Source organism: Budorcas taxicolor, chromosome 13 (assembly GCF_023091745.1).
Source record: "Budorcas taxicolor isolate Tak-1 chromosome 13, Takin1.1, whole genome shotgun sequence".
In the NCBI taxonomy this organism is placed as follows: domain Eukaryota; kingdom Metazoa; phylum Chordata; class Mammalia; order Artiodactyla; family Bovidae; genus Budorcas; species Budorcas taxicolor.
Window position 1 is genome coordinate 30,985,531 of NC_068922.1, and position 25,312 is coordinate 31,010,842.

Below are 25,312 nucleotides of genomic sequence, written 5' to 3' on the forward strand. Positions count from 1 at the left end.
GTGCCAAGATTCTCCGAATATGAGACTTCCCTGGCGGTGCAGTGGTTAAGGCTCCACCTCCCAATGCAGGGAGCACATGTTCAATTCCTAGCTGGGTCACTAAGATCCCACATGTCTTGTGACCAGAAAACCAAACCTAAAACAGAAGTAATACTGTAACAGATTCAACAAAGACTTAAAAAATGGTCCACATCAAAAAAAAAAAAAAAGAGTCTCTGAACAATAGGATTTGGGGGAGAGATATCTCCAGTTTGCAGGGGGGCCAAGAGGAAGATGGGCGGGGGGTGGCGCAGGCAGGGGAGGAAGGGAGGAGCAGGAGAGCCTGGCGGCGGAGCCTCATCTTTACCCTGCAAACATTCCCCCGGGGCGAGCAAGCACCTCCATCCGGGGCCCAGAGAGTCACCTGTCCAATCACAGCCAAAAAAAAGGTTCCCTCGCTACTGCACCTCCCACCTCCTTTAATCCACTGCAGACATTGTATGGACTGAAGGAGTTGTTACCAGCAGAGTCAACCCCAGTGACTGCACCAAAACGCACCAGCTCCAACCCATTCCCCCAGATTTACACATCAATCATGTCACTGTAACAATGAGGAACCTCTGACAGTGATTAGACAGACAATTTTGAAAGACTCTGACGAATTCCTGGTGGCTCAGATGGTAAAGCATCTGCCTACAACGCGGGAGACCTGGGTTCGATCCCTGGGTTGGGAAGATCTCCTGGAGAAGGAAACGGCAACCCACTCCAGTACCCTTGCCTGGAAAATCCCACGGACGGAGGAGCCTGGTAGGCTACAGTCCATGGGGTCGCAAAGAGTCGGACACGACTGAGCGACTTCACTTTTCTGACAAATTCTCACGTCAAAAACTTTAAGAATTCCTGCTCACAAAATCTTGGGAATTTGAAGGTCATCGGCTTGCTTTCCCCTTTCTCATGGCCTCACTCGTACTATGTTGAGGGGACCTGCTGATCTGTCAAAACCACGAGCAGGAAGAGGGGGCCAGCTCAGTGCCACGTTCTTCCAACAGCTCCAAGAAACTGACTCCAGTCCTCAGAGTTGAGAGCTGTCCCCAGACCAAGTCCCAGCGTGAGTAAGCTGGTGACTCGTCCCCCAGGTATACAAGACGACACATCAGAAGTGTAATTGGCACACGAGGATGCAAGATAAAAGCAGTGCTGACGGGTTTATCTTTTGAGTCCCATCAGTTTGAATGTGGTGCTGTCAGCTAGTCCCCATTAAAAAGCACGGAAAGTGAAAGACACTGATTACAATGAAAAGTGACAGGAGGCCGGACTCACCCACCTCCACGTAATGCATATTTATCTTTCCATCAAATGGACATATTTACTATAAACATTGGAAAAACCATAGCAAAGCCATTCATTTAAATGCCAGAAAAATAGTAAAAGATGCTAATTTGACCTTAGTGAAACAGATCAGGCGTCACTGACACCACTCACAATGGCTTGAAACAATTTACCAAGACGATTAATTAGAGCTTACTGGATTAGGTCAAGAGTGTCTCAAATGGGAAAAAAGGGAGGAAAAGGGGGAGGGGGGAGAAACAGGAGAAAAAGTTTGGATCCACAGTAAACCTCTTTAATAGCCGACACAACTTAACTCTGTTTATGCCTCCCTGCATGGATGGAGGAGCCTGGAAGGCTGCAGTCTATGGGGTTGCTGAGGATCAGACACGACTGAGCGACTTCACTTTCACTTTTCACTTTCATGCACTGGAGAAGGAAATGGCAACCCACTCCAGTGTTCTTGCCTGGAGAATCCCAGGGATGGGGAAGCCTGGTGGCCTGCTGTCTATGGGGTCGCACAGAGTCGGACACGACTGAAGCGACTTAGCAGCAGCAGCACATCTAGAAAGAGAAACTAACACCCTGATCCTGGAGATTTCTTTATGGACATATAAAAAGAAAAACTATGACTGTCTGAAAGACTTTTTAAGCAACCAATCAATTAATGGTATAATGGGAACAAAACAGGTTCGGCTTCCTTTTTCAATGGAAACTGTTTTTCTCTCTGATGATAATGCAAGATTGAACACCAGTGGTAAACTTGGCAATTAGGAAATATTTTCATGAACTACACAACAGAGAGAGCATCAGAAATTTCTGCTCACCAAATCTGGGGGAATTTAGGGATCATGCAGTCCACCCTTTGAAACAAATTTCAAATCCCCTCAGAACTGGGATTAGGGTCTCAGCGGAGAGAGAGCAGGACCATTCACTACAAAAACAATGAACGTGGCAGCATATTACCCGTTACAGTAACAGCCACACGTGACGTGTCACCCTCACTATCAGCTGCTGGGGCTCCCAATACTCAAACGTGACAGTGGTGCCACTCTGCCCTCGCTTTTTGCTAAAAACGAACTGATCTGCCCGTCTCCTGCTCACGAGAGGCCCTCACAGCCACTCTTAACTCTCCATAATCAACAGCTCTGTGACATTGCTTCCCGCTGTATATAATGCAATACACATACAAATTCACGACACAAATCCCTCAACACCATATTCGGCTCTGTTTCACCGAACTCGGAAAGCTCCCTCACAGATTCCTGCCACATGATCAGAAAAGCATTCAAGTCTGCAGGAAATACAGCAAGCACAAAGACGTGGCCGTCAATTAGACATGAGATGGGACAGCAGGCCCCCGTCATTAACACCTTTTAAGCCACAGCTCTAAGAATAAAATGGCCCACGTTAGTCACACAAGATTACGCTTTACCAAGAGGTATGAAATCTACTATACATTAACTGTACCACTTCCAATGCCTGGGACAATTTTCCCTGGAAATCAGACTCAAGAACTTGAAAAGCTCAGATGCAAATTTCTATCACTTCTACAATTCTGTGCTCCCCACCCGCCCCCATCAAGCAGGGAAAGAAAGTATATCAATAATCACATTTTCCCCTTTTGAGGAGAAAGTATAAATGAAAGCTAACAATGTTTTGCTCTGAAAAATTCAACTTACAAAAAAAAGATTTTCTTTTTGTTGTGGCTCACTTTTTTAAAAGTCTTTACTGAATTTTTTACAATATTATTTATTTTATGGTTTGGTTTTTTGGCCATGAGACAAATGGGATTTGGCTCCCGACCAGGGTTCGATCCCACACCCCCCTGCACTGGAAGATAAAGTGTTAACCACTGAACCACCAAGGAAGTCCTCCAACACTTTTTTGATAAGCTTCTTTTTTCCCATAAAATAATAATGAAAAGTCTCAGCATTTCAGGTCACTGCAGCAGTTTGCACGCCCAAAGGGGACCATTATCGGAGGAACAATGTCACTGTCTTCCTTCAATTTATACACATGAAAAATGGAAGAAAAATTCCTCAAAACAGAAAACTACAAAATACAGGAAGACCATATGCTCAGATATCTTAGTGCCATCTCAGTACACTTTCGCTTTGCCCAAATAATCATTTGTCATTACTGTCGAGGGAAACAGAAGAATTAGCAGTTCCGCCATGTTACCTACAAGTCAGAAATTGTGTAACAGAGGACAGCAATGGTTGACTCACTAGTTAGCTTGTTGTGGCTGAGGACCAGCTGCGTGATGTGGGACAGGGTGACTGGAAAAGAAAAGAAAAAAACACACGGTCAGTTAATGTACCCAGATTACACTCACGCACCTGCAAGGTAACGTGCTCAGTTCTTTTCACAGGTTGGAGTGTTACCACTCACAAAAATAGACGCAGGGATTCACAGAAGGCTATCTGTTCAATGTTAAACCGCATGAGGAAAAGCCACGCAATAAATGGTGCAATTAGAACAGCGAGTTAGCGCTAATGTAACTTTAGCACTGATGGCATTAATGTCACAGGAAGGAACAGGACAAGGGCCAGTGAGCTCTGCTCGGCGACCTGGAGCGCTGGTCCAGCCTCCACAATCCATCTCACTAAGTGAACTAGTCAGGAGATCGGGGAGGAACAACCTTCCCCAGCCCATGCTTAGAAAACCACCCCATCAACACAGATGGACCACTGCTTCCCCAGTCACTGTCAACCCCGAAATGTCCCTACACACTCTCGATGACCACAGTAGAAGCCCTCCGCATGTTCCTCTCAACAAGTTTGGTTGACATTTCAAAGAACCAGCAGATGGCTCACCAGTTTCAAATATGATCATGGAAGCTTAAACTGCTGAAAAAGACTAGATTTGCCTTTAAAAAAGAAAAGAAAAAGGGTTTTCCAAGTACCAAGAAAGAAAATATGTATACAAATTCACCAAAAAACAAAAAAGAAAAAAGCCAGTGGGGGTTAAAAGGTGACTTCAACTTTGGGTTCTAAAACTTCACTTTGTGGTCAGCAAGCTCTCTCTCTCTCTGTATATATATGCGTGTATGTGTGGGTGGGTGTATATATATATACTTACTGACATAATATATATACACCCATATATTATTTGTTAAATTTAATTTATATATAAATTATGTATATTTACCTTTTATTATACATATTAAATTGTATATTTATATGTATAAATCTAAATGATTATATACTATTTATACTAATTATAGTGTACTTAATATATGTTAAAGTTTTAAATGTGAAATATATATTTGTGAAGGAACATATTAGAAATTTTTCCAATATTCTTTCTATAAGAACCTTATGTTAATGAGACAGTTTTTTCCCCTTCAAGAAACACTAAGACAAATATTTTTTCTCAAGAAGAGTCTCAGGATTGGAATCCAGCATCCTTGAAAAAAATATGCATCACCCCGACTGCAACTTTTAAGTGTTTTTCTTTTGTTAAACTATCACAAAGTTACAGAAAAGTTCAAACTACAATACAAAGACCCATTTCTCTGTCCTGACTCATAAACTTCATGTCCCAAAAAATTTAGGGTATCCCTACAAAGACATTTCCCTGCACAGTACATCATTATCATCTGATCCTCAGCCCTCAGCCACCCCAGCTTCACCAAATGTCCCAAACAGTTCTTTAACAGAGATGGGTCCAGGTTAGAATCCACGATGCACATAGCTGCCAGGCCTCATCAAGTCACCTCTTAGTCTGGGTCACTGTTTCCTTGACTTTCAAGACCATGGAGATTGTGAAGCACAGAGGCCAAGGTACTTTGTATTATGTCTTCCATGTGGTTATGTCCTTCAATTATCATTGGAGTCTAGTTGCTTGACAGTGTAGTGTTAGTTTCTGCTGTACAACAAAGTGAATCAGCTGTACATACACATGTATCTCCTCTTCTTCAGATTTACTTTCTTTTGAGTCACCACAGAGCCCTGAGACCTTTGTGTATTCTTGATTAGCTCACGTTAGCACCATCAGCAGGAATCCTGAGGAAATGCCATCGTCTTCTCACTGCATCCTATTAGCTGGCACAGATTTCAATCCGTTCCATCACCATGACCTTCCCTTGATCACTTGAGTCTGCCAGGCTTCTCCACTGTAAAGTTACCCTTTGCCCTTGTAATTAGCATTTTCTAAGGGGAGTAGGCACTTTGGCCACCTCATGGGAAGAGCTGACTCATTGGATGCTGGGAGGGATTGGGGGCAGGAGGAGAAGGGGACAACTGAGGATGAGATGGCTGGATGGCATCACCGACTCGATGGCCGTGAGTCTGAGTGAACTCCGGGAGCTGGTAATGGACAGGGAGGCCTGGCGTGCTGCGATGCATGGGTCGCAAAGAGTCGGACACGACTGAGCGACTGAACTGAAGGGGAGTAGGAGCAAGGATACCTAAACTACGTAACAATCCTGTTCCACATGTGTTTCATGGTCCCCAACTGGGGCAATTTTGATCCTCATGGAACATTAGGCCATGTCTGGAAGCTCTTTTGATTCTACCAACTATGACCACTAGAAACTCTTAACCTTCCTACGTGGCTCACACTGTATTTCTGTTGCATTAGTGTAAGTTGCTCAGTTGTGTCCAGCTCTTGGTGACCCCACGGACTGCAGCCTGCCAGGCTCTTCTGTCCATGGAATTCTCCGGGCAAGAATACTGGAATGGGTTGTTATCTCCTTCTGCAGGGGATCTTCCCAACTCAGGGACCAAACCCAGGTCTCCTGCATTGCAGGCAAATTCTTTACCATCTGAGGCACCACTGGTGCCGAACACTGGTCTAAGCAGTGGCATCTAGGGCCCAGGGATGCTGCTAAACATCCTACAAATGCACCAGGCAGCCCACCCAAGAAAGAATCATCCAGTCCAAAATATCCACGAGGCTGCTGCAGAGAAATCACGAATTCATTTTACTTCCATCTGTATGGCTTTGTGGTGTCCTATCTCAGTCAACAGGTTGCCATCATCTGTTCAGATCATGATGATGATTTGTTCAGATTACAATGGTTGCTGAGGCAGCTGGTGTGAATCCCCCAACCAAGCAGGCTGCCTGGTCCTTCTGACACGTCCCCTTCACTTGCTGAGTACTTCTACTCTTTGGCCTGAGACAGTCAAACTCATCTTGCACTTTCACTGCCACAGGCCTGGAATCCATCAGCCATTTCTCCAGTGAGCTTTGCTTCTTTTTTATTGTGCAGAAAATGGTACTTAGAAGCCAAAATCTGGGCACTAGATGTGCTCATTGTTATTTGAGGTCTCAGTATTCTTAGGTGAGGGAATTAGAGAATACACACATATCTGTGCAGATTTCACTATATCATTGAAAATCCCAAGTTCACACCAATAGATCAATTTCAATACAACCCTGTATGGTTCATTCTAGTGTTCTCCCTTTCCTGTTTGTAGTTCCCTCTCTTAACAGTGAGAACTCTGGCTTCCATTATCTTAAAACTACTTACATATGCAGTCAGTACCCCTACATGTACATGTAACTGCACGAAGCACAGTTATCTCACATCTGGGTGTGAACAGCTCTATGCTGACCTGCAGGGACACAGAGTCAAGGTCAAGATGAGGAGGCAAGCTCGAGATGTGTCATGTTCTGTTCAAAGTGGCAGAGACCTTGGAGGCTCTAGGACCAGCTTGTTCACACATCCAGGGATATGCAGGTCACTGACTTACACTTGGCTGCAGATCACTGACCAGCTGCATGCAGAAGACGGTGCTAGAGATTTCAGTCCAAGCATTCTCAACACCGGGACTACTCCAATATATCTTAAAAGTTCACATCTGGAGACAAATTATGTCTTAAGCAACTAAGAAACAACCCTGAGGCAGGGAAGGGTGGTGGACTGTGCCAGTAAGCCCCTGGGGCCCCTGATGGTCACCTGTGCTTTCTTATCCCTGCTAAGCTATGTCCTGTGCCTTTACAAACTCCCTGGGTGAGTGGGTTCTGTGGAACCTTCTGGGTTCTTTCAACTATCCAACCTATGTATTAATGTAGTAATCCATCACCCCACGCCCTTTCTTCCTTCCTACCTGGACACCTGTCCAACTCAACCTCCTCACCTGCTCGTCTACCTTCCTCAACCTGATCCCGCTCAGGCTCAGACCTCCCAAGCCAGGCTCCCTATCCTGCACAGATGCTCTCCTTACCACACTCATGGTTCCATACCTGGCTCTGGACCACCATGCCCACCCCCACCCTCCTACCCTCAAACCTTGAATGTGTCTCTTTTTCTGTTGCACTTACTGACTTTAGGATTCAATCTTTAGGGAATGAAGACGAGAAAGGCAAAGCAAAGGAGCAATTTTACAATTTTAAAAGCATTACCATGATCTCTTCTAACATGTGAAGCTAGATTTTAGACGCTGCATAGCATCTTGCACACATCTATATTTATAAGAGTTAAGCTTGTTCCTGTCCACTAGATATAGCATTCCTTTATCCCTGAGGCATATAGTCTGATATGAAAACAAGAGCAGCCTTCACATAAAACCAGAAGAAAGAGATTGACAAATATGTAAGTTGAGACAGTAGCCAGAGTCATATGAGAACAAACCGGAAATAACAGGAGTTACACAAGAGTTTCTCTCACTTATACATGGACAGTACAGAGTTTCTGGTTTCTTGCTGCCCAGCCATTCCCAATGTGTGAATCCCACCTCACAGTCCAAAGGGGCTGCCTGAGCTTAGCCATCATGTCTATATTCCCCTTAGGAAGATGGAAAGGGGAAAAAACCCTTCTAAGAAATTGCACTTCCACTTATAATACAGTGATGCCTAAATGCAAAAGAGGTGGATTACAAGTGACCACATGTGAGATAAAATTAGGGGTTTTAAAACCAACAAAGATGGTGCACACCAAAACTGGCAGACACTCACACTAAGCAAATATTTCATTTGAGTGTCACAGAAATAATTCTGCTTACCAAAAAAAGACCCTGATAATTCAATATCCTGCCTTAATTTTTCCTAAAATATCAAAACTACCTTAATTAAGAAGAAAAAAACTTTGCTCTTCTCCCAGCTAACATTCATAATGAAAGATTTAATAAGAGAAAGTCAGGTTTTTTCAACTCTTTCATTGGCTTTTCTATTACACAAGCATTTAGCAGGAGAGAAAATGAAGTTTGAAAGTTCTTTTTTTTTTTTAATAGAGAAATGTATGTGTTGTTTCACCTGATCACATTACTACTAATAGATGTATTTTTCTTTCTCATTATTGCTACAGGGCTATATATTAAATAAGAAGGAGAAAAATAAGAACAGAAAAGGCAAAGTGAATAAAAGACCTTTGAGGAAATATTTAGGGCAACAAAAGACTCTGGGCTGGGTCCGCTGGGAAGGCAGTTAAGTTGGACAGAATTGAAATCTCAGAATCAATCACAAAGCCTGTGACAGGCAAAGACCAAAGAGCCAGACGTGTATTCAAGCAGCTGCCACTCCCCTCCACTTGGCTACGCAGAGTCCATTGTGGGTCTTATACTGACACTGCACTGGCTACAAAGAAGGGAGAAAAGGTCTACCAAAATAGAATGGGTTATTTAAAAGTACAAAAGCCACCCCAGTCAATCATGTGGGCAAAATGGAATCAGGTCTCCCCACTGAGCTGCCCTGCTACTTACTCACACACTAGGAAATCTCCCAGTGCAGGGAGACCCTAGCTTCGGGTCCTGCTAGCCATACACTGTCCGGAAGCAGTGGCACCAGAACAGTGAATTATCATGAAAGGTCCTAAAGCAATACTGAACCGTGTTTTGCCCAGGCATTTTCAAAGTAGAATAGACTTCCAAAAGCCAACTAAATAACTGAGAAAATGTGCTGGCATATAGTTAACGCTGCCGTGCCATGGCTCTCATTCTGTCTCTAGCCTTTAGAAATGGTATGTGGGTAGGGAAGGAATAAATTGGGAGACTGGGCCTGGTTATATACATACTACTACTAAAAAATGGTAACTAATAAGGACCTACTATATAGCACAGGGAACTCTATTCAATACTCCATAATGACATATACGGGAAAAGGATCCAAATAAGAGTGGAGATACATATGTATGTATACCTGAATCACTTTGCTGTACACCCGAAACTAACACCTTTGTAAAGCAACTCCAATATACTCCAATATAAAATAAAAACAAACAAGAGCAAATTTTAAAAAGACAAACAAACAAAAAAAAAAGTGGTATGTGGGTGAACTCTGTATCAGGCCAAAATGAACGTGTGGGGAAGAGAATTGCGGGGAGAGGGCTGTTTGAAGGTGAAGGGGTGGAGAAGGGCTAGATAGCTGGTGCTGTGTGTGTGACTGATGATGGTTTATTCTCCGGCCAAGGATGGAATCGGCCAGAAAGTGCTAAATGATCAAAGAAAAACTGGCTGTTTCAATAACTTCCATCAGAGAGCCACGCAGGCACTCACGGACTGGACATTTACCAGGCACGTTCAGCATGGCAACGGTGTCTTCCATGGAGATCTCTGAGAAGTAATGTCAGATGCAGAGAACACACGTATGGACACTAAGGGGGAGAGGCAGGGTGGGGTGAATGGGAGATTAGGACTGACATGCATACGCTACTATGTACAAAACAGACAACTATTTCACACATAGTATACCATTTTATACCCAGTGTACTATTTTATACATGGTATATAGCTCAGGGAACTCTACTCGGTGCTCTGTGTTGATCTAAATGGAAAAGAAATTAAAATTTAAAAAAGAGGGGATATGTGTATACACACAGCTGATGATTAGTTTCTACTAATACTATAAAGCAACTATACCACAGTAGAAAAATTTTAAATAAAAATAAATAAGCAAAAGAAATAAAAAATAAACAGAAGCATCAATGTCAAGCATACATCCTCATTAGATTGGGACAGTCCTAGATTATGCCCAGTGTCCCTCTCAAAACTGTCCTGGTTTGAATGATAAGCCACACAGTCCCTCAATTTAGGCAATAGAGAATACAGAACTGGACGTGGAAGACATACAGAACTTGGAGCTTATGGAAGCAGTTCTAGCCTTATCTGAGCAAAGAAATGAAAAATAAGGAAGGTACAGGACTCGGTGGGCCAGCCAGCATTATAATGGACTACATTCAGAACAATCAAAGGACTAGCCAACACTCCTAGAGAAAGAATCATCATGTCTGGATAATGCATGGAAGCAGATATTATTCCAAATAGGTTCAGCTTTTTTCCCTTCATCATCTAGTAGACAGCGTGAGAGAAATATAAGCAGGATGAAATCTACAGCACCAGATGATGACATGGCAGACCTGCTTTCAAAACAATCCAACAAATCACAGGGATGTGCCACACTGGAAACTGTCTCTCCAGCTTTCAGCCTGGCAAATCAGGAGCAAATTATTCCTCTGGTGGCACTTTAGAAAGGTTTAAAAAGTTCCAGCTTCACAGAATGACATTTATATCCAGAGGAAAAAACACAGCCTAACAGGAATGCTACTTGGAAACGCACGCAGTGACACGGGACGTGACAGTTTGTGCTGCCCTGTCGAAGGCCAGAACTGGGCCTCTCGGTGGCTGAGCTGGCAATGAATCCACCTGCAGTGCAGAAGACCCCGGTTCCATTCCTGAGTCGGGAAGATCTGCTGGAGAAGGGACAGGCTGCCCACTCCAGTGTTCTTAGAGGGCTTCCGTGGTGGCTCAGTTGGTAAAGAATTCGCCCCCAACACGGGAGACTTGGGTTCAATCCCTGGGTTGGGAAGATCCCCTGGCGAAGGGGAATGGCTACCCACTCCAGTATTCTGGCCTGGAGAATTCCATGGCCTGTATAGTTCATGGGGTTGCAAAGAGTCAGACACAACTGAGCGCCTTTCACTGGCTGGTTCCCAGTGAACAATTCTGGAACACTGGTCACCAAAAACTGGACTGTAACCATCAGCTCATTTCACCAGCTGCATTCCCCATGGAAGCAATCAGAAAAACACAGCTACCACCAGAAGACAAATAGTCTACCCCTTTTTGATGACTCTTGAGGGATCAAATACTGCATTGGGAGAACAGCTGTACCCTCCCTGAGATGCTCAGAGAGGGTCGCTTTTGACTTGTTTTACAATTCCAGGGGGACACCCTTCAAATTCAGTGCAGCTCTGTAGATTACACTGCAAACAGGTCACTCTATTCATTCAATTCCTCCCAAAGTGGTTGACGGAAAAGAAGAATTCATTTGAATTGAAAATACAGGATGGTCCAAAAGGCTGTTCTGGCCACTTTGGGTCCCAAGTCTCCACAATGCGTGATTAAAATGCCTGCCCATGTCACATGCTTAAGTTATTTCACCCCAGCAGAAGGATGCAGATTCAGATCTTCTTAAATATGCAGCTTCTGACGATGTATTTAAGTAAAGACAGACAATAAAATATTTGATACCAAGATATAGTTTAAATACCATATTCATCCACACATCCAGAATCCTAAGAAGTATTTCTTTGAATTTTGTTCATAATTTAAAACTTCAGAAAAAACAAATCCATGATATAAAAGCTTTCCTTGACTTCACAACTAAATACTGCAGCGAGGTAGAAGTGTTTTTGTAGCAAGTTTTCAAAACTGGTTACAAGACTGAGTCTTACTTACAGATAAAGGGTCCTTCAACCACAATGACTTGCTTTTTCACTCAACAGAAAGCAATTTATCTGATGATTTTTTAAATGTGACATCTCATTCTATATAAGAGCAGAGAATTCAGATGTACTGAGAATCCCCATAAGATGGTCACTGACTGAGGCTTTTGTGTCTACAGGGACATTAAGTCAAAAGATGCTAGACCCAGAGCACTGTGTTACTGACAAGGCAGAGCCAACATCCTTCCCGTCCAAACACATCACCTTACAGTCTCTCCTTCAGGAACAAAGACAAAGAAAAACTTTAAATTCAAAAATGCCCAGGAGAATTAAAGAGGAAAATACAAGTACACAGTTATTTATTGCTGTCAGGGGATGTGTAGGGTGATATGAATAAATGCTCTGTGAATTACAAACTGTTTGCAAGGCACTGTATTTGGTTGGTGTTGACAGAGATAGAAAATGCATGAAGACGTAGTTACTGTCCTCAAGGAGTTTATAACAGGAAAAGTGAAAGTGAAGTCGCTCAGTCGTGTCCAACTCTTTGCGACCCCATGGACTGTAACCCACCAGGCTCCTCCGTCCATGGGATTTTCCAGGCAAGAGTACTGGAGTGGGGTGCCATTGCCTTCTCCGGAGGCTCTTCCCGACCCAGGGATCGAAGCCGGGTCTCCCGCATTGGAGGCAGACGCTTTACCGTCTGAGCCACCAGGGAGGTCTATAACAAGGGAAGGTAACAAAAACCTATGACACATTGTCTACACATGCCACATCTTTATCCGCTCTTCCACTGATGGACATTTAGTTGCTCAGCGGCGTATTAGCCATAGAAAGGAACGAAACTGGCTCATCTGTAGAGATGTGAATGGACCTAGAGATTGTCATGCAGAGTGAGGTGAGTCAGAAAGAGAAAAACAAATGTATGGACAGGAGGGGGGAAGCGGGGTGGGAGGAACTGGGAGAGTGGGACTGACCCATGCACACTGCTGACACCATTAAACACTAGATTACTAATGAGAGCCTACTGTGCAGCACAGGGAGCCCTACTCAGCGCTCTGTGGTGACTGGAATGGGAAGGACGTCCTAAAGGGAGGGGTGCACGCACACACACAGCTGGTTCACTCTGCTATACAGCAGACGCTAACACAGCACGGTGAAGCAACTGTACTCCAACAAATATTAAAAATTTTTAAAAATAAATAATTTCCTTTGTTCATCTCAAAAAAACAAAAACCTGTGATACAGGCAGACGAGCAGCACCTTAAGGAGGTAAGCTGATTACAAACTCCCATTTAAAAGGAAATGTTGGAAGGTTTTTTTTCAGGCTTCTCAGTCCATGGGATTTCTCAGGCAAGAATACTGGAGTGGGTTGCCATTTCCTTCTCCAGGGGATCTTCCCGACCCAGAAATCGAATCTGGTTCTCATGCATTACAGGCAGATCCTTTCTCCGATGGAGCCACCGTACTTCCTATATCAATATGTTATGCTGGGCACTGAATCACCACTTGTAAGAATCAAAAATGTTAAAGTAGTCATGACAAGAATGTTTATCACTTAACATGTGCTGCCATGGTTCTAAGAATTTTATTACCTCATTTAGCCATCACAGTAGGAATAGGGCTTCCGCAGTGGCTTAGAGGGTAAAGCGTCTGTCTGCAATGTGGGAGACCCGGGTTTGATCCCTGAGTCGGGAAGATCCCCTGGAGAAGGAGATGGCACCCCACTCCAGTACTCTTGCCTGGAAAATCCCATGGATGGAGGAGCCTGGTAGGCTGCAGTCCACAGGGTCACAAAGAGTCAGACACAACTGAGTCACTTCACTTTCACTTTTCACTTTTATTCCTCACAGTAACCCTAACAGATATAGCACTATTATTCTCTGCCTCCTTCCCAATTTTTTGGGTGAGGGAAAGGAGATCCAGAGAAGTTAGACAGCCTGCTCACAGTTTCAGCTCTAGGAAATAGAGAAGACTCTTTACAAGCCGTCTCCAAACGAGAATCTGATTAATTCTGACTGTATTTTTCTACGGGAGAAGGCAATGGCACCCCACTCCAGTACTCTTGCCTGGAAAATCCCATGGATGGAGGAGCCTGGTAGGCTGTAGTCCATGGGGTCATGGAGAGTCCACACGACTGAGCAACTTCACTTGCACTTTTCACTTTCATGCACTGGAGAAGGAAATGGCAACCCACTCCAGTGTTCTTGCCTGGAGAATCCCAGGGACGGGGGGAGCCTGGTGGGCTGCCGTCTATGGGGTCACACAGAGTCGGACACAACTGAAGTGACTTAGCAGCAGCAGCAGCAGTACTCTTCTACAAGCCAAACAAATCCAGCAAATAGCCACAAACAGAAGACTGTATATCATTTTAAGATGTCCAAAAGAGAATGCCTGGACTTGAGGTAAAAAAAAAAAATCTTTCCAGCATCTAGGAAAAAAAGACATAAGAAAATAAAATCAGATCATCAGACTTCTAGACAGCAAGGCTTTACACCAAAAAAAAAAAAAAAAACCAGGATAACACACTAACAATACTCCAAGAAATAAATTATGAGTCTCAGTTAAGGCTGACTTTCAAGTAAAAAGGCCCAAACTGTAGTCAATAAGCACAATGCTGGTGATTACGCTTCCCTGGTGGCTTAAATGGTAAAGATCTCGCCTGCAATGCTGGAGACTTTGGTTCAGTCCCTGGGTTGGGAAGATCCCCTGGAGAAGGAAACGGCTACCCACTCCAGTATTCTCGCCTAGAGAATCCCATGGACAGAAGAACCCGGTGGGATACAGTCCATGGGACTGCAAAGAGTCGGACACGACTGACTGACTAACACTTTCACTGATGATATCCTCTTGAGTGCTCCTGAGCAAACTACCAGAGTACATGTTTCAGACATTCAAAATGATTAGAGATACTGAACTGAGGGCTGTATCTGATGAGCATGATGAGCATGAAAGACACAAGTTCCTGGGTGGTGGGTTCTTACCAAGGGAGCCTGAGTGAAAGGGACACATGTCCCTTCCAGACCAAGACCCTCAGGGCAGGAGGTTTGCTGAGACCTCTGAGTGCTGGCTGCCCAGCTCTGAGCCAGCAGATGCAGACATCGCCCTGTGTGGCACGGAGAAAGGAACAGAAGAAGTGGAGATCCTTGAAGACTACCAGGAGCAGAGAGGCATACTCATCCAAAGCTGTGCTGTGAAGGAGAAAACACTTTTTAAATTCTTTAAGCCAGGGGTCCCCAATCCTCAGGCCATGAACCAGTACGGGTACCAGGTACTTGGCCTGTGGAATTTCCTAAGTGACAGAGCAAGGAAGCTTTGTTATGTTAATGAGATGACTTCTGGAGGCTGGTAGCCAGGGCAGCCAGACCTGTGACAGGAGGACTGGAACCACCCTAGCGAATCAATTCTTTCTAACTTGATCTGAAGAGTCAGTGCAACCAACCCCAAGGAAAATCACAGCACATTTATTTTATGAATGTCAGCAAACTAATCCTAAAAGCGATATGGAAAGGCAAAAGGCTCCAAGTAGCCAATAAAATACTGAAAAAGAAAAACTCAGAAAATTGTCACGTCCCAACACAAAACTTACTGTATATAGCCACAGCCAACAATGGGTGAGAAAACAGACCAATGAAACATTACAGAACCAGGAAGTAGACTCACACAGATAAAATCAACTGGTCTCTGACAAGGGAGCAAAGGCACTTCAATGGGAAAAGGAAAATGTTTTCCACCAATGGTGCTGGAACTTGACATCTATATAAGAAGAAAAAGAGAAGAAAGAACCTAGACACAAAACTTTTAACTTGGAGAAATATTAACTCAAAGTGGTTCACTCTCTTAAATGTAAAATGTAAAAGCATGAAGTCCTAGAGGGAAAATCTAGGCAGTCCTTGACCTGGAAATAATGTCTTAGATACAACACTAAAAGCATTATCAGGAAAAAAAAAAAAAGAAAGAAAAAAAGGTGTGTTAACTGGCTGGGAATTCATTAAACACACTTCTCCTCTGTAAAAGACAATAAAATGGAAAGGAGAGCCACAGACTGAGACAAAAGTTTTTGCAAAACACGTATCTGATATAGACGTCTTTGTAAAATACATCAAGAAATTTTAAATAAGAAAGCAAACCACCCAATGAAAAAATGGGCCACGATTCATACTCTATGCAAGTATTAAGTCACGAAACACTACACCTGAAACAACTGTTGTACATCAACTACATTTCAATAAAAAATAATAATGTAAAGCATAACAGAAAAGAAAACCTACACAAAATAGACTTCACTTAAAAAAAAAAAAGGCCGAAGACCTTAATAGATACCACAAAGAAGATGAACAGATGGCAAACAAATATATGAAAAGGTTTTCCCCATCACCTGCCATGAGAGCACGGCCCACTAAAACAATGAGATTGAGAGTCAACTCCTAGGCGGATTGATAAGAAGTGCAGGGTCCCCAAGGAGAAAAGGGTCTGGGGCGCTCGAAGTGGAGACAGGGATCTGGAGTTCTCAAGGAGAAAAGGACAAATTTTTTTTCCTCTACATTCTCTAGTCTTAGTCAATTACACAACTCAGTTTAAACTCTGTACCAGGGATTACACAACAACAATGTATCCTGCTGGGGGACAGTCTTCACCTTCTGAAAACCTTCTGACTAATCCTGGTATCTTAGAATGTATATTATGGGAGTGAGTCTGGTAGGATCCTTCTATTGTTAAAATTCTCATCTTGTTATCCTGAAATGCAAATTGTGGGAGTGGGTCTTGGTAAAATTTTCACAAACTTTTGAGACATTCTTTTCATTCATTGTAATAACTAATTAAAAAATATATAACTCCCTTGCTAACACTAGAGGGGGGCACCCTCCATCCCCCTTCTGATGTCTGTGTCAGTTTTCTCTATCTCTTTTACACTTAAAATAAAACTTTATTACACAAAAGCTCTGAGTGATCAAGCCTCATCTCTGGCCCCAGATTAAGTTCTTCTCTTCCGGAGGCCAAGAATCCCAGCGTCTTTCGTGGTTCAGCAACAACCTTTCAAGATACTGCTACAAGTCTATTAGGATGGCCAAAATCAAGAACACTGAGAACACCAAATATTGAGAAGGATGTGGAGCAACAGCAACTCTTATTCATGGTTGGGGGACGTATGTGTGAAATGGCTCAGCTCCTTGGAAGTCCGTGTGTTGGTTTCTTAGGACACCAAGCATATTCTTACCATACAACCCAGCAGTTGTGCTCCTTCGCGTTTATCCAAAGGAGCCAAAGAACCACGTTCTCACAAAAATCTGCACATGCATGTTTATAGCAGCTTTTCTCAGACAAAACTGGAAAGCAACCAAGATGTCCTTCAATAGGTGAGAGGACAAGCAAGGCGTGGTGCGTCCAGACAACCGAACTGTAGTCAATAATAAAAACATACAAGCTAGCAAGCCAAGCCAAGACACAGAAGAACCTGAAACGAATATGACTCAGTCAAAGAAGCCTTTCTTTAAAGGTTACGTATTACACGGCTTCAACTATGTCACATTCTAGAAAATGCAAAACTATAGAGACATAAAATTTCAGTGATTGCCTGGGGTTCGGTGTCAGGTAAGTAGGAAGAGAGCGGGGGGGTGGGGACCACAAAGGGTATTCAGGGCAGTGGAACTACTCCAGAGGACACTATGAATCTGTGAAAAGCCACTAAATGTCTGTGTTTCTGCTTTGCAAATAGGTTCATTTGTTCAATTTTTCTAGATTCCACACATATGCAGTAATAAACGATGTTTGCTTCTCTCTTTCTGGCTTATTTCACTCCATCTCTAGGTCCACCCACATCCCTGCAAATGGCACGATTTCATTCTTTTTATGGCTGAATATTCCACTGCATATATGTACCACATCTTTATGTATTCCTCTGCTGATGGACACTTAGGTTGCTTCCGTGTCCTGGGTATCATAAGCAGTGCTGCAGTGAACACCGGGGGGCACGTCTCTTTTGGACTATGTTTTCTCCAGGCACATCCCCAGGAATAGGATTGCTGGTCCATACAGATGATTCATTTGCTGTACAGCAGAAGCACCACACTGTAAAGCAACTATACTCTAATAAATTTTTTAAAGCCATCACGTGTTACAACATAGAGCGCAGACAACAATGTAAACTGCAAATTTTAGTTAATAATAAATCAATGCTGCTTCACCAAATGTAACAAAAGTACCACTCCAATGCCAGATTTTAACAACAGGGGAAACTGTGGAGGTTTAATAACAGGGAAAACTGTTGTAAAAAATGAAGTATGGTTGTTTTTATTTTTTAAAAAAAGGAGAATGGGGAGAGAATATGCACGAAACAACTGTTTCCAGCAGTATCTAGGTGGCAGTATCAGCACTGTTAACTGTGTGTAATTGCCCAATTGTGTGTAAGGTACCACAAAGGTACTAACTGTGAGATAGTCTAACATCATTAGCATCCTTGAGAATCAGAATTCTCCGAGTGGAAGAAAACTAGACACACAGCATTGAAGAAGTTCAGTAAAGGCCTTGCAGTGTCATATTTGAACTGGACCCACCAGTACAAAGTCTTTAAGTATTTTAATTTTTATATAGCAGACACAGGGGTGGGGAAGGAGATGGTGGGATGAATTGAGAGAGTGGCATTGACATATAATACACTACCATGTGTAAAACAGATAGCTGGTGGGAAGCTCCTATATGCCACAGGGGACTCAGCTTGGTGCTCTGTGGGTGACCTAGAGCGGTGGGATGGGATATATATATATATGTACAAATATGGCTGATTTATTTCTGAGAAACCAACACAACATTATAAAGCAATTACACTCCAATAAAAAAGGAACGTTATTAAGCCTTTGCCAGTCATTATGTTTCAAATATTTCCCCCATATTTGGGACCCTTGCTTACATTTTAAAGAGTGTCCAAGGGCACACCCCACGACCTAGAAACTCCAGCCCTAACCTGTGACCAACAGAAAGGAACCCGTGCGCTGACACGGCCACAGCAGCAGTACTGGTGCCAGCCCTAGCCTGGGAGCCAGCAGCAGCAGAACAGAGGCGGGAACTGAGGCTGTCACACCCCGGATCTGTTAACCAGCATCATGACACAAATGAACCTCGTGAACAAGATGCCGAGCATGAGAACCAAACAGCGGAGATCGCACTGTAAGCCCTCCTTCCTTTGAACGATGCCAATCAACTGGCAAAGGAAATCTACGCTGTCAAGAGTCAGGACCCTGTCTTGACTCTCAAGATTCAGGAGGTGCCGATCGCCTTCAGTTTCTTGAAGATCTGTCACGCTGTACGGTCACATGTGCAGTTACCTACAGGAACACTCTGATTAAGGCATTTGAAGTGGAGCTTTTTAAAAAACAATGTGTGTCTGGGGAGGAAGAAGACTGCTGTTTCCTGAGCCCAGTCTGCTGGAGCATGGGAAGGTCAGATCCCTGAATACATTCCTCGATGGATACGGAATCAGCAGCCCATACAGGTCAGGGAGGCGGCTTCCAGAGCCAGCAGGAACTCAGTGGACGCTTGCAGAATTAGTGGTTTCATCTTTGTATGTGCACCTGACTCTCAAAAATGTTCGTGACATCAGAGAGGCAGAAAGCATGAGCTACAGCACAGCTTCGGAAGTCTGACTGCCTGGCTTCAAGTCTACTACTTATTAGTGTACTAATACTCAAACACTTACTAGCGTGCTGAAGCTCTGGAAATCTCTGGGCCCTCAGCTGCAAACTGGATAGTGAGAACAATGACGATGATGACAACAATCCTAATGGAGCTGTGAGGTTTAAGAGAAATAATCCAGGGACCTCCTGGTGATCCAGTGACGAAGACTTCTCTCCGAGGGCAGGCGGCCTGAGTATGATCCCTAGTCAGGGAATGAGATCCCACATGCTGCAACTAAGATCAAAGATCCTGTGTGTCCAACAAAGACTCAGCAAAGCCAAATAATATTAAAAAAAGAAATAATCTCTATGCAGAGCTGCACACAATGCCCGGCATGTGGTAAGCAGTGTGCGCGTGTATGGATTAATACACTCATGTATATAGCTTCAGTTACCTATTATTTTTATCCTTCTAGTAAAGAGTGTACAACTTGAAGAATACATAATAGGCTGCATAGGCATCTTTTACAAAGCCTGAATATGAAAATATTCACAGCTCTAAAAAATCAACTTGTCTATGCAAACATCTGCACAACAACCATTTAGATACTGAGGTTGCAAACTGTGTCACCAATTTCTGCCTATTTCTGCACTATGCTCTGAAAAACCAAGCGTCCAAGACCCCCTCCAATTCACTACCTGGTCTGAGGTGTGCCTCTCATTAGCCCATTTTACGCTTAAGAACTGTTCTGAGTCTGGAGGCACCGTTAATGCATACGCACAGAAACATATTAAGTGAAGAGGCTCTTGATGAATAACAGGTAAACTGCAACTACAGTTACTATTTCATGCAACCCAGGTTTATTCTACTGTGATATATGAAGACAGAAAAAATGAATTAGCACATAGTAAAAAAAAAAAAAACCAACTCATATGTGACTATTAAATGCAATCAAGAATAACAGCTTTTCACAAAAGCCTTAAGAAACTAGGACGTTCAGAATTAACCCTGACCAGACAGGGACGAAGTTGCTTCTACTGTTTTCTTCTTCAGTTCGAGTCCTGCAAGCTGGAGGGTTGCAAGAATGATGCATTTTCTTGGCCTAACACAGTGTTTGCTTTTTTAATTGGAGGATAACTAACTGCCTTACAATGTTGTGTTTCTGCTATACAACAAAGTGACTCAGCTTTAAGTACACATATATCCCCTCTCTCTTGATGCTTTTTGTTTCTTAATGCCACAATCTATTTCTGGACTCTCCTATTCCACTGGTCTACCTGTCTGCTCTTACACCAATACAGTCCCTAGGACAGTGTTTTTAAAGAATTCTGAAACTGACTTGGCATGAGGTAAGCCCCGCCAGTCCAGCTTAACCGTGGAAGCCATCATTCCTTAAGGCCTGAGCCACACAGCACAAGACTGCAGAACACAGCTGTCAGACACACCCAGGTGTGTGTAACGTGTGAGGCTGGGATTTTCTCAACCTTCTGTCTGCTCGTGTGTGAAACACTGACGATCACCATCTGCACCAGAGGCTGATGTGAGAAGCACTCACGTGTGTACCACTCAGAACCTCTGATGTAGATGTGGTGGGCTGATGGTGGCCCTTCAAAGTCCTCTGGTGAAGCCCTGACCCTGAGACTGTATTTGGAGTCAGAACTTTCAAAGCGTAATGAAATAACGAAGCCACTAAGGTAGGCCATAATCCAAGTTGAATGGCATCGTCTCGGGCACAGGAAGTGGACACAGAGAGAGTCTAGGAGCCCATGTCAGCAGAGGCCACAGACTGAAGGTAGCTGTCCGCAAAGGAGAAAGGCCTCAGAAGAAACCAGCCCTGCCGACACTACCACCTGAGACTTCTGGCCTCCAAAACTGAGAACAGTCACCGTCTGTTGCTGAAGCCCCTTGGTCTGCAGTGCGCTACAAGGCAGCCCTGTTGCTGCTGTTCAGTCGTGTTCAGCTCTCTGTGACCCCATGGACTACAGCACACTGGGCTTCCCTGTCCTTCACTAGTTCCCGGAGTTTCCTCAAACTCATGTCCATTGAATCAGTGATGCCATCCAACAATCTCACCCTCTGTCATCCCTCCTCCTCCTGCCTTCAATCTTTCCCAGCATCAGGGTCTTTTCCAGTGAGCCGGCTCTTCGCATCAGGTGGCCAAAGTATCCCTATGGTGGCCCTAGCAGACTAATAAAGCAGACGATGTTATGCTATCATTTATCTTTTGAGCTTTATTGACGCCTCAAATCCAAAACACTGTTTTACACTGTTTAGCATCACACACTGATGAAATCTGCCCGAAGGGGAGCCGGCATATTCCACTTCGCCCCCATCTTTCACTGGGAAACATGCTGACTGATCAGCAGCTCTCTGTCCAGAAGACTCTGCGCTGTCAGAGGAGACTCCAGGTCCACAAGGCAGTGCACAAGCCAGCATCAACAATGCTCTGGGCCAGAGAGTTCATAACAAACTGCCTGGAGGTTTCTCAAAGCATGAGCTTCACAGATCAAGTGACATAAACGAAGGGATCTCCTGACCTGAAGAAAGAGACGTGATGAGGAGGGAGGAAGCGAGTGCCCAGGTGGCAGTGGACACTGGGGCAGGAGAGGCTGTATTTAGTCTTCTGAGGGACCTGGAGCAAAATGCAGAGGCTTGGCACTGCCCCCTACTGGCCACGCACGGGCTCTACATGGACTGCTCTTGCAACATTTTTATGCTCTTTGGCTGAAACAAACAAACCAACCTGTGCAGACTTGTTATTCAAAGAAGCAACAGACCTTTATGCAATGTAAAAATATCATCTCTAGCTTCTGCTCTATGATAGTGGATCTTATTATATTTAGACTAGGTTTTCTTTAAACCAGGCTCGTGTACATTTAGGGAAGGGAGAGATGGGGTCTGGTTTTGAAGTACTATTCTTATCAATTCTAGCACTGGTTTTCACAATCAATGGCACCCCACTCCAGTACTCTTGCCTGGAAAATCCCATGGATGGAGGAGCCTGGTTGGCCGCAGTCCATGGGGTCGCTAAGAATCGGACACGACTGAAGCGACTTAGCAGCAGCAGCAAAAACGCAAAGCAGTGGACGTTATGGTTTCTTACGGCGACAATCTACTTCTGATCTATTAAACAGCCTATAGTTTTCTTAGAAGAGCATGTATTAATTCATCACTGGATAATTTAGAGCATCAGTAAGGAAGAAAGTCCCAGAGAGACTCGATTTACATACTGTCCATCATGAAAAAAAATACACTCAATACTGGATGGCAAATAATATTTTAATTATTAACTGAAAACCTGCCAATGGTTTTGATATCTACCTCTTATGCTCAACAGACCCAGGCCCATCACAATCAAAATCCTGTGAAACACCCTGCTGCCCCCTCAGCGACTCCTTCAGTGTCTGCGGCCCTGCACTTGCCATGTGTGGTCACCTATTTCGCTGCTGACTTGTCACGCTCTGTGGGCCCACCTTTCCCGGGATTTGTGACAGCGAGACTAGCTGGGCGAGGCCACCACCGAGAATCTCAGAAACTAAAGAGATGCTGTTTTGCAGTTTTTACACCATCATAGATAAAACACATTTTTAAATACTAATAATAGAATTCCCCGGTAGTGCAGTGGTTAGGACTGCATGTTTCCACGGCCGGGGGCAGAGGTTCAATCCCAAGTCAGGGAACTAAGATCCTGTATTCCAATGTCTCAGACAAAATGTAAAAGTAAAAAATAAATAAATTTTAAATAGTCCTATCACGATGAAAATCCCCAACAGGCACCACATTCCTGGGTTAACAACTCCTCCAGATAACCAAGCCAGGATTACATCTGTTGATTCTTTTGTAGACTCCTTTAGAAAAACAATTCCCTCACAGGTGGTTGAATTTTTTCTTTTAAAATTTATCTGAGAGATATTTAAGTCCTAGCTGGGGTGGAAAAAAAAAAACCTGATAAAAGTCTGACACCCAGAATGCAATAAATGTGAAGAGATTAAAAAGTCACAAAAGTCTTAAAAGAAATGAAAAACAGTCTGTCTGGCTCCTGAGACTTCCAGGAAGCTGATTACAGAACCCTTCAAGAGTAACTTTATCATCCAGGTGAAGAGTTGCTGCATGGGAGAGAGTTTCCTCATGAAATCTCTTTAATAAAAAGTACAAAATTATACCATTCCTCCTGGAAGCTTTAAGGAGAACATGTGTGATTACATACCATGCAGAAAAAAAAAAAAGGAAAAGAAATAAAATGAGGGACTCCCCTGGTAGTTAAGACTCCGTACTTCCACTGCAGGGGTTGAAGGTTCAATCCCTGGTCAGGCAACTAAGATCCCACATGCCGTGTGGTGTGGCCATAAAAATAAAAGGTTTAAAAAATGAAAGAAGGAAAATGAGGGATCATTTCAGAGAAACAGTATATGGAAATCCCTGAAAACCCCACCCAAAGGGCTAAAACACACCAGATTCCATTAAGCTGCACAGAAAACATCAACACATAACACACACAGATGTCTTACCTTGTCTACCTAACCAGGCTATTCTTGGTTCAGACCATCGACTGTGCTGGGACTGGTTATATCTGAGGCTTACACACTCTCTCTGGACATTCGTATGAACAGTTAATAGTCACTGTGTACTCAGTACTGGACTCGGTGCTAAGCACTTGACATGAAGCCATGCACGCAGGTCTAAACCAGTGCCAAGTGGATACTTGGGCTATACTGTGCTAAGTCCCTTCAGTCGTGTGTGACTCTTTGCGACCCTATGAACTGTAGCCCCCCCAGGCTCCTCTGTCCATGGGGATTCCCCAGGCAAGAATACTGGAGTGGCTGCCATGCCCTCCTCCAGGCGGTCTTCTGACCTAGGGATCGAACCCTTAGCTCTTACATCTCCTGCTCTGGCAGGTAGGTTCTTTACCACCAGCGCCACCTGTACTTATGTTTCCATCTAATGATGAGGCACTCGAGGCTCAGAAAGGTTAAGTCGTTTCTCTAACACGGTAATAAGATGGACAATCTGAACCCAGTCTATTCGGCTCCAAGGCCCCACTTGTAAGCACTGGACCATGTCTGCCTCTCAGGGTCAGATCTGACCATCCCCAGAACCCAGCTGGACTGACAGAAAACTCTAAAACCTGGCTGATGTCTGTTTCCAGCCTAGGAAGTTTTCTTATCAGAAAGCTTTTGGTACCTCAACTCCAAAGTTGCATCTTTGAAAGGCAACTTACTGCCTTGGTGCAAGGAAAGTGCTGCGTTTATAAGACAACTTTCTAAGCAGCAACAAAGCCGATTTCCTATGCTTAGAATAAGTACGCAACAGCCACTCTTAGATTCAAAGCTTAATTCCTGCTCTTAGAGAAACTAAAAGTAAAGATAACAAAGAGAGGACTTCCCTGGTGGTCCAGCGGCTAAGACTGCACTTCCACTGCAGGGGCATGGATCCGCTCGGAAACTAAGATCCCGTATGCCACACAGTATGGCAAAAACAAATAAATAAAAATAATAACTAAAAAAGATGGTGAAGGGAAAGCTTGAGATACAATAACCATTCTCTGTCCATGGAAATAAGCTGTTCCCTGGGTTCAATCTTGTAACTAGCACATAAAACCTTGGGGACCTCCCCCACAGTTCAGCGGTTAGGACCTGGCATTTTCACAGCTGTGCCTGGGTTTAATCCCTGGTCGGGGAAGTTAGGTCCCACAAGCTGAACGGACAAAATAAATTCAAAAAAATAAAAAGTAAAACCTCATGATTACAGTCAAAATTTTATAAGCAAAAGACTACGGGAATCCTTATAGTA

General features: G+C 43.7%; 1 protein-coding gene across 2 annotated transcripts in view; it reads right to left on the reverse strand.

The window, feature by feature from the left end:
• The window catches only part of RSU1 (Ras suppressor protein 1), a 198,838-nt gene that overhangs the window by 170,414 nt on the left and 3,112 nt on the right, over positions 1–25,312 (reverse strand). For both annotated transcript variants that reach the window (XM_052650975.1, XM_052650976.1), the window contains exon 3: positions 3,537–3,587. In XM_052650975.1, the coding sequence (XP_052506935.1) occupies positions 3,537–3,587 (51 nt within the window). The remainder of the gene's footprint in view (positions 1–3,536; positions 3,588–25,312) is intronic.